We start from the raw sequence: 10236 nt of genomic DNA, 5'->3' as shown, positions 1-10236 counted from the left end.
AAGACCTACAAGGTGTGTGCACTAGTGTTAGCTGCTGTTTTTTTGATTTTTCACTTCTCAGTAGGCAAGTGAAATTCCTGCCTCTGAAGTGAGTTTTCTGCTTCAAAAAAAAAAAAAAAAAAAAAGTTCAGTTTGTGCTCAGGCTTCTTAAAAAGTTCAAAATGTTAATCAAGCACTGGAAAAAGCTGGCCAAGGTGGTTGAAAACTATATGTACTTTCCCAGACAACTTTGGGGATCTATGAACTTTCTTTCGAGGGTGTATGGGCCTACCTACTGGGTACTCACTTACAGATACAAAGCTTGGAAGTGCATCTCATTGGTAACTACATCCCAACAAAACCGGATCCTTATGGAGAGGATTATCCACCTCTGTGAAATACCAGAGAGGAAATAACATTTTCTTTTGCTTAAAAACAATTGAATTTATTTCTATGTCACTTAGCTAGGCCATTCATGGGCTGATTAAAAAACAAAAAACTTTTGTCAAGTTTCGTTAACACATCTGCTTTTTTTATTTTAGAATATAGTCTACATCTGGATTAAAAAAAGTTTTAAATAAATTTAAGACATATGACAACAGTGGAACCCTTCATCATTCTATGTACACCACGGATAGAATGTCAGTTGGTTCCATTTCGGATAAGTCCACTTTCTCAGAATAACATTATTATTTTCACTGGCTGAGTGGCAAGCTTTGCACAAGCTGGCACGGTGCCAGCTCCCACATACTGGGGTGGGGGCGGGGAGGGCGTGAAAGGGCTGGGGTATAGGGGTGCCACAGGACAACTATACAGTGTAACAGAAAATCATTAATCTCGTAGTACCGGTTACCGACAGACAGTGCGGTTTGTGCGCTTATCACAATGGAATCGACGAAGTTTCAGAGCAAGGAGGAGATTGGAAATACTTTAAGACAGGGCCACTGTTACAGAAAGAAGTAGTGCAAACAGGAAAACTGATGCAATCCTAGCAACGCTGAGGCCTCCACCAGCCCAACGGCAGGGCAGGGCGGTAGGAGGCCGCGTGCCCCGCCTTCCCCAGCGCCCAGCTCCCGGTGGCGCTCCCAAGTGTGGCAACCCAGCGCCGCGCCCGGCATGGCCCCTTCTCGACTCATCTCCTCCGGAAAGAACAGAAAAGAAACTCCAAGAAAGGCACGGGCTGAATGCAGGGCATCAGCCCAGTCCCATACCCACGAACGTAGAACACAGGCCCTCCCCCCCCCACTGCGGGAGAGAAAGGGGGGGTCCTTGAGCCCCCCAACCCTGACTCCCATCACCACTTGCCTCTCCTCTTCCCAAAGAGGCCCCTTCCTCCAGGCAGCCTTGCACGTACACAGCCCCCCTAACTTTGCAGTCTGCCCACCGCCCATCTGCGCCCACAGCCAGAAAGAAAACAGCTTTGAGAGAAAGAGGGTGAGAGATGGGGCCGGGAAGGGCGCCGGGCAGCCGCGGGCGTCCCGCCTCACTGGCCCCAATTGCTGAAGCCGATCTCCTGCTTGTATCTGTTGGTGAGGATGTTGGCTTTACGCGTGAGTTTGGAGAGCACAGAGTGCAGCCCGCGCAGGTGGTAGTGGAACTGCTGTTCCAGGTCCTCCTCGCCGGCTTCCGCGCCCTCTAGGTGGCTCAGGTCCACCAGGATGTCCTTGGACTTCCAGGCGTTGCCCTCCTCGCTCCCCGGCGGCGGCGGCGGCTGGTGCAGGACCCCCCACTCGATGTCGTTGCGGATGGACTTGAGCAGCACGTAGTGGCTGTACATGTCCCGGGAGGGCGCGAAAAAGCCGCCGTTGGCGCTGCCCGGGCCGGGGGCCGGGGGCGTGCGCTCCTCCAGGCAGCCGCCACTGCCGCCCACCTCCACGCCCACGTCGTTGTCCAGCCCGGGCTCGGCCAGGGGCACGTCGCGCAGCAGGCTGGGCACCATCACCGTCTGGTCCATGTTGTTCACCGCGCCGATGAAGCGGTTCATGGCGTTAAAGAGCGAGTGCTTCTGGTTGTAGGTGTCGCAGATCTGCATCATGGTGGCCGCGCGGGCGCCGGGGCACAGGGACGCAGGGGCACGGGGTGGCCGGCTGGGGCGACGGGCTGCCCGCCCTCACGCGCTCTCCGAGGCCGGCGCCGGGGGGGCCTGGCTCGAGCCGGGCCGCTGGGATTCCCGGCTCCTGCTCCGCCCTCTCCAACTCTCGTCTCGCTCGCAGCCCGGCCCTGCGGGACGCACGGCTGCTCGCAGCTTGGGCGCCCGGAAGCTCGCGATGGCGGCGCGTGGTCCGCGGGTCGAGCCCTGGCCTGGCTGCGGGACGGGAACGAAAGAGATCACTCACCCGGCGAGGGTGCCTGGCGGCCCCGCCCGCGCCCAGCGCCCTCCCCGGTGCCGGCTCGCCCCGGACGGCGCCGGCGCCCCCTCCCCCCCGCCCAGCCCTCAGCCCCGCGAGCCCACCTCCTCGCCCGCCGAGGCCGCGGAGAGAAGGAAGGGGTGCTCCCCACCCCCGTCTTCCTCGGAAAGGCCTGAAATCCCAGCGCCCACGCTGACCGGGCAGAGATGGGGCGGGGGCACCCACCTCCTGCTGCGCCTCGAGAGCCTCTGCTGCGGGGCGGCTCAGCGATCCCGCTGCTGGCGGCTGCTGCCTGCGGGCGCTGCTGCGGTCAGTGGCCGGACCGTGACTGCGGGCGGCTGGGTGGCGTCGGCCCCCTACCCATCCCAGGTGCTCAATTTATAGAGCCCCGGAAAGGTGTCACCGGCGCTCAAGGGCCACCCCCGGTGTCTCCTCCTCCCGCCTCCCCGGCAGCGCCAAGATAAAAGGCCCGGGCCGGGATGACCGCGAGTAACACTCTCCTGGCCCCTTCTACAGCGGGGGCGGGGCGCGCCGGGCCAGCTCCGCCTCTCGCCTGATACCCGGGCGGAGGGAGGGCGCCGTGGCCAGGCCGGGACGGGCCGAGCGGGGCAGGGCAGGGCAGGGCAGGGCAGAGGGATGGAGCAGCCGCACCCCGCCAGCCCCCCGAGCAGAGCGGGCCAGCTGGGGGAGGGCCGGACCCTGCGCGGGTAAAGGTGCCGGCGTCCCGGCCGGCGGAGGGCGGCTGGCGTGCTGCTCTGGGTGGGCCTGGCGCACGCTTCCGGAGTGGGCCAGACCGAAATGCCCCAGCCCTGGTTGCAAACTGAGCCCCCAACCCCGAATCGATAGTGGCCTCGGCCCAGCGACTATGATCCTGGTTTATTATTAGCCGTCGGGGAAAAGTGACCAGCCGCCGCCGCAACTCCATCTCGGGGGCTCTTATGTAAGAAGGGTGGCTGGGCATGCCTGGTGCACGTGGACGCGTGGTGTTCCCGCCGTGGCCCTGGCCTTGGCCAGCTGCTGGGGGAGGGGAGCCTCCGGAGGCTTTTGCCTCTGTCCAGGCGGGGTCTTTCCCAGTCTTTTCTGTAACAGCTGCTGCCAGGGATGAAGAGCAATACACCGTGCGTCCAATGATCTGCACGTTTTCCCAAGAGATCAGATGTGCCAGTGGGGAGAAATAGCCCAATTCCTGACTTTTATCCAAATCCAGGGACTCAGACGCTGGAGAGCCCTGGCCATGTGGCCTTTCGGCTGCCAAAGGGCCAGGAGCGGGTGATGGTAGGTCCGGTGTTGGGTGTCTTTCATCATTTAATAGAAAAGCGGGGAGGCATGCAATAATGTTTTGGGTGGTAGTGGTGGGGGAGGGAGTTTGAAATGTTCCTTTCCAAAGATAGTCCTTAAAACACAGGATCACTGAATAGGGCCTAAGCCATCTACTCAATCTTTGAATATAATTTTTAAGAGCATTGCACCTTAAATTTCACTTTGGGACTCCAAACCATGGCCCGTTTTCATTTATTTTTGTTTCACCATCTCACTTCCCTTGTCATGTCCTTCACTGGCCCATCTTCTCCAACAGTTCTACAGATAATTCAACAAGACTCGAGTTTCTAATTTTAAATTACTTTTCTCTAAAACCTTTCAGGGATGCTTTTACTATATAGTGTTTTCTCACAGGACAAAAAATGCCAAAAGAAGGGAGAGGCACCTAATAAAGACAATTATTTCTTTCCCTCTTCCTTTCACTTTAAAGATGTACATTTAAATTTTTTCCACAGCGGTCAGACTTAGTACAATGAGAACTGACCTTTTGACAACAGGGCACTAGTCAGTGACCACTGGAGGCAGAGCCTAGCCTGGAGACCTCCACTTCCAGGCCCTTTTAGCTCTGCCAGATTATAGCACATGTTTTTCTACTGATAAAACTGGGATAGGGCTACCTCCCCTCCCCATCAGTCTTTGGGAGGATCAATGGAAAAATGAAGGGCAAAACATCACTATATAAATTTGAGGCGTGAGGATTATCTCATCCTCCCATTTGCACCCATGGAGACTTAGAAACTTTTCCAGAGTCAGTGCCCTCATCAATAAAATGGAGCTTCTCCCATGGGCTATGCCCAATTTTGGTTAAGGTTAAATAAGATAGTGAATGTAAAATTTATGTAAAGTAGAAGCTACTTTCCAAAGATTAATTGTACTTACTGAAGGACCTCATTATAGCCAAGAGGCGTTTATGTGAAGAGTCAGAAACTTTAAAAATGTCTAAGTGGCCTATGATGAGCCACAGAGCCTTTCCCCTAGTGCTTAGGCAGCAGGAGAGTACAAAAACAGTACAGGTTGATTTTAAATCTTTACAACCAATGAGATACAAAGAGCACTGCAAGGGGAAAACTGGGGGAAAACACACATGCAGTTTCCAGTAGGTGATCCTTTCATTAATTAAAACATATCCGTCCCCCACTATAGATCCTCTAGATATTTTAAGTACTTATGGCTTTGGATGAAAACTTGGTACTCAGACTTAGTTAATTAAAAGCTGGAATCCTGCCTCTTTTTGTCTTCCCTTCGTCCCAGTTCCAACAAGATGTAGTAATAACTAACAGAAAACGGAAATCCAAGTGATCTAGCAAAGGGATCCCAGCAAAAAGGCCCAGGTTGGAAGAAAGCCCCTAACGCCTTCCTTTTGGCTTCCACTCCCTCCCCTCCGCAACCCCGCCCCCCCCCCCCCCCCCCCCCCATCCGTTTCCTTTCTTCCTTTAGTCTGGAGGTCACTCTCCATCCTCCAGTTCTTGATTCCGGGCCCTGTTCTTCCACATGTCTTAAATACTAGAAGACAGAGGTGGCTCCTGCACCTGCCTGCAAAACTTCCCAGCCCGGGCCTCCTCAGCCTCTGGGTGCCAGCGCAACAACTCACGCCCACCGACTAACTCCGGAACCAAAAAGTCCCCGGGCCAGGGCTCCGGGCCCTTGGAATCACCCCACCACCGCCCCTCCAGCTTCAGCCAATCAAGTGCCGCCTGAGAATGTTATGCAAATAAGCCCCCGCGCCCCAGCCAGTCAGAAGCCACAGCCCCCTCCCCCCAGCGTCCTCTTTCACCCGGGCCGCGCCAAACTGGCGGCCGCGTCCCTGGCAACTGGCGCGCGGTCAATTTTCCCTCACACGCGGCTGGAAAAAAAAAAAAATGGTTCCCTGGGGTCAGTTGGGAGGGGAGCGGCGGGCTCTGGCCTGGACCGAGGTGGTCAGCCTCTCTGGTTACCTCAGGCGCTCACCCAAATCGAGATCTGGAACTGGCTGGAGATGCCGAGCCACCTGCCCAGGTTTCATTTTGCCTCCGGAGCACAGAGTCAAGTCGTCCGTGAGCAAAGAACTTTGTGAGTACTTAAATGAGGCCAGCAGGTTCCCGGCCAGCGCCCCTGGGCTGCGCTGCCTCCGCACTACCTAAGGCCTCACTTAAAAGCCTTGTCTGGAAAAAAAAAAAAAAAAAAAGCCTTATCTAGGGTCTGCCGCCCACGCCTCCCCTCCCCCCCTTCTTGGTCCGCGGCTCCGACTCGGAGCTCCGAACTTCCGGTTCCTAAGTCACACTTTATTTTTTATTTTTTTATTTTTTTCCTAAGTCACACTTTACCTCCTAACCTCAGCAACCAGGAAATCGGGCGTTGCTGGCTCATTTCCCACAAAGTGTCCACGAATTACCCCTTCTACTGTGCCCTTTGGACAGCTGGGAATGGTGGCGTTTTAAATGACCAGAAATTCTTAAAATAGAGAGCAAAAGAGTCAACTGGTCCAAGAAGGCAGATTGGAGAAATCAGAGGTTCAGCCCAGAGCTGGAGAGAAGGTGGGGTAATGGATTGTAAGGCCAGAAACCAGCCCAGGCCAAGCTAGTGGAGATTCTGGATTGCTTTGAGGCAGAATTTAGAAAGAACCACTTCATGCAAAGTGTCCAAGAGACACGACAATCAGACTCTTGCTCAAGGACATGTCCTCCAACCATCCGCTTACAATGAAATCGCTCACAACATCCCCACCAAGTGGTCACCCTGGCCCATATTCTTGTCATTTCCATCCTCCGGCACTAGTTGTCCCTCCTCGGAGCCCTCTTGGAGGCCATGCAGCATGCCCTCCGGTATGTGAAGGTACATGGGTCTCCCTTAAATCCACTCTTCTTTCTGCCATTTGTCCTCAGTTGCCACAATGGTTCTTGAGGTTCTCTTTTGAGGTGCTCCTCCATCCTGGTCAGTCTTTGGAAGTAGCTCTAGGTTGTTTGTAAGTGTGGCACCTGGAATTCATTCCAAGCACCACCTTTCCTAGGACTAAACAGAACTAGCATGGCCATCTATGTTATTGTCAATGGTAACTTTCCAGGTCGTATCTATTGCACACGAGAGCTTGGAACCTAGACGTGTTAATGCATTTGAACCTCACAACAATCCTGAGAAGAAAGTAAGGATCAGAGAGTCTAAGTGACCAAAGTAGCAGGACTGGGACTTGGCCCAGTTTTCTGCTGCCAGAACTAATGTTCCTTCTACACTATCCAACAAATACCTATTTTCTTACAATGCCACCCAACATTTAATGGCCTTCTTTTAATAGCTACATCCATATGCTGCCGGTTAACAAAATTTTGTGTATCCCGTTCTTGAGCAGGGCAGATCTTTTTGGACCAAAGCACAGAATTTTATATGTATCTTACTTAAACTTTATCTCATTAGGTTTGGCTCATTACTCCAGCCTGTTTCAATAGTTTAGGTCCTAATTTTTTGCTCTAATGTATTCAGATCTTTCCCATACATTTGATAACTATTCTATTTATTCATCCACATTATTGATAATAGGCAAAAGGCAGCACTCGGTAAAGGGCAAAGTGCTGTGGAACATTTGGAAAGCTCCTTCAGCTTGATATCAGTCCATTAATTAGCACCTTTTGGCGTATGTTGTTTCAGCTAGCTATGAATCATGTTAATTGTACAATCATCTAGCCTACATAAAATTTTTTTCTTGACTACAGAATATTATGAGCGACCTTGCTAAATGCCTTGCTCAAGTCCCAAGTTAATGGCTGTTTTTTTCTAATGGAGCCAGGAAGCGGGGTATTCTTGTCATCTGCCATGGAGGAACCAGTGTCACATGGTACAAAAATGCAGAAATAGGGGCACCTGGGTGGCTCAGTGGTTGAGCATCTGCCTTTGGCTCAGGTCTTGATCCCGAGGTCCTGGGATTGAGTCCCACTTCAGGCTCCCCCTGGGGAGCCTGCTTCTCCCTCTGCCTTTGTCTCTGCCTCTCTCTCTGTGTCTCATGAATAAATAAATAAAATCTTTCAAAAAATGCAGAAATAGTATCATAGTATTCTGAGTTAAAATTGGGAAGGGGGAATAATCTCACTGTTACTGTCATTGTAGGAAACACTGTCCCGAAGATTTAGTTGGGAGAAGGCTAAAACCTAGGAAGATGGCAGTAGTGCGTCTGTTGACCTCAAACCTTAAGCTTCCAGGTTCTGGCATGTCTGAATAACTTAGAGTTAGCATTTTGTCAGATCTCATTTTTAAAAAAGCCTCTTAGCTTTGAATCCAAGAAGAGTAAAGCACGGGAACATTCTAAAATACTAAAAGCTACCTTTTGTTATGTTCTCAACATTTCTCTGTCTTTATATAGAAAACGAATCATTTAATTTGAGTATGGTAGATAAGAAAAGCACAAGACTCATTGAGGTTTGCTTACCTACCATGCAGGAGCATCTCAATATGGTTATTCTTGGATCTCTTACAATTCCAGAACCTTCTTGTGCCACCAGCATAGGAGGACACAGGCAAAGGGTATAACTCAGGGTTAGAGCATTTGACTACAGAGCATAGAAGGAACCATGAGAATTCACTCTATCCTGTTTAAGTGTATCTATTGGGTTAAATTATGAAGTTTGATTCAAAGTTGATACATCATGTTAAATTAACATAGGGAGAAAAGATGTATCAATATTTCATGTGTTCAAGTCCTAACCCGAGTGACACACACACACACGCATGTATATATTCCATTTTATTGTTTTATATATATATGACTTGAGAAACAAAAGCAAAAACAAAAATATAAATGTTACTTAATATATATTTATGTATGTTTATGTATAGAAGTTATATCATATTATATATATATATACACAACTCCTTTTATTGAAGCTACAATAAAGTATTATCTGTTAGAACGTTTCAAGAGTTCTCCTCCATAATTCACTCTTTTAACCCTAATAATAAAAAGAAATTGAGCCTAGATGAGGTACACTAGAGTTGCACTGAATTCACCTATATCATATTAGGTCTGGACAGACCACTTAGGTTAATCTCATAATGATGAGCAAGGAGAAGAGAATAGTGTGGCAAACTAAAACAAACCAAAAAAAAAATAGTCTGCAAGAGATATGTTTGGAAGCAAATACAACCAACGAGTGCCTCCAGCTATAGAAGGAAGATCTTAGTAAGAACAGGAAAAATAATAAACCATTGGGAAGTTCTAAAAAAGGAAATTGCAGAGCAAAGCAAACAAAATTTGAACAACAACAGCAACAAAATATTAACCAACCAACCAAACAACTGGAGAGTTAATAAATGGACTAGAAACAAAACAGGCATGACAAAATGTTAAATTACTGCCATCGAGTGAAGGGTTCAGATAATCACAGAGAAGAGCCACCAAGAGTTAAAGGAAGTGTTGGATGTAGAAGTCAGAGACAACACATGAACATAATTGATGTCATTGAAGTAGAGATCTCAGTAAGTGAAATAGAAAACAATTCAGACATGATATAGAAAATTGTCCTTAATAAAATGTGTTCATCTGTAGATTTAACAGGCACAATGTATCCCAGGTAAAATTATTCAGAAAAGCTGATGTAAGAAGCTAGTTATGTTTCAACTTCCAGGAAGAACAAAAAGTCTTCAAGTATCCAAGTAGGAAAAGAAATCAACCAGAAAGATGGTGGTTGCAGAGGAGGGTAGAATCAAGCCAGCTTTACAGAAACATTCAACGACAGGAGACAGTGGAACTGTAAAAAAGAATATGTGCATCAAGAATCTTATATGACTCAAGTAAAAAACAATAGTCAAAATTCCTGAACATGAACTCAGAGTTTTTCTGGAAAAAAAAATCACTTAGGGATAAAATTCTGCCAAAAAAAAAAAAAAATGAATCAAAAGAAAGAACTCAAGAACAAAGAAGAGATTCATGGTGAGCTTGAATCCATAGAAATACAGAAGGAAGATTAAACTGTGGGTAGGACGGTTGCAGAACAGAATAAATATTTTAAACACCTACCATGTGAAAATAATGCAAGCATCAAAACTGGGAGATGAGAGAATGGTGTAGCAGAGCCCATCAAGTTTCCTTGCAGTGGGTCAATGAAATCTAACACCAAAAAACCAAGTTTCACCATTTACAAAATGAAGACACCAACATCTTAATAATTTTCAAACTTAACTTAGAGGAGTCCTTTGGGAACTAATATTTTCTAGAGCAAATAATCACTTTCTGAAGTTCAATATTTCTTTCCGTGTGGCTTCAGTTACTACTCAAATTTCAAGTGAAATTAACATTTCATTTAAAGTAGCATGTAAAATAATGTTCTGTTTCTCCATTTGAGTACTAGATGCTACTTACATAGGTGTATTCAATTTGCTAAGCTGAGACATATCTGAGCAGTTTTCTTCACACGTGTTATATTTGAATACTTGTTTGGAAATTCCATTTATGTAAGCTTTTCTAATAGACTTTGTCAACGGTCTGATCTGGTGAGCTGGTTTGGAATCAAATGTTCTCAGTACTGTTTTGGTAAAAACATTTGTGAACTCAAATATTAAGTGGGAGTAAGAAAGCAGCAAGCTCTCTGAACTCTGGACCCTTAGGGCAGAAACTACTGTTCTTGCT

The 10236-nt window shown here is 48.5% G+C and overlaps 1 protein-coding gene across 2 annotated transcripts; it reads right to left on the bottom strand.

The window, feature by feature from the left end:
- Positions 1–484: 484 nt before the first annotated feature.
- Positions 485–2816, bottom strand: MID1IP1 (MID1 interacting protein 1). Of its 2 annotated transcripts, none has more exons than XM_038587177.1 (2): positions 2432–2816; positions 485–2284 (listed from the first exon to the last, which is right to left on the bottom strand). In XM_038587177.1, the coding sequence occupies exon 2, from the start codon at positions 2012–2014 to the stop codon at positions 1463–1465; it is 552 nt and encodes a 183-aa protein (XP_038443105.1). In that variant the 5' UTR covers positions 2015–2284; positions 2432–2816; the 3' UTR covers positions 485–1462. The 2 variants fall into 2 exon arrangements, with proteins under 2 accessions (XP_038443105.1, XP_038443104.1); XM_038587176.1 differs by having other exon boundaries at positions 2553–2816.
- Positions 2817–10236: the final 7420 nt, after the last annotated feature.

Source organism: Canis lupus, chromosome X, assembly GCF_011100685.1.
Source record: "Canis lupus familiaris isolate Mischka breed German Shepherd chromosome X, alternate assembly UU_Cfam_GSD_1.0, whole genome shotgun sequence".
Lineage (NCBI taxonomy): Eukaryota > Metazoa > Chordata > Mammalia > Carnivora > Canidae > Canis > Canis lupus.
This window is presented reverse-complemented; position numbering and strand designations above follow the sequence as displayed.

Excerpts from the sequence above, each read along its gene's own strand:
- MID1IP1 (XM_038587177.1), bottom strand. The coding sequence starts at position 2,014 with ATGATGCAGATCTGCGACACCTACAACCAGAAGCACTCGCTCTTTAAC.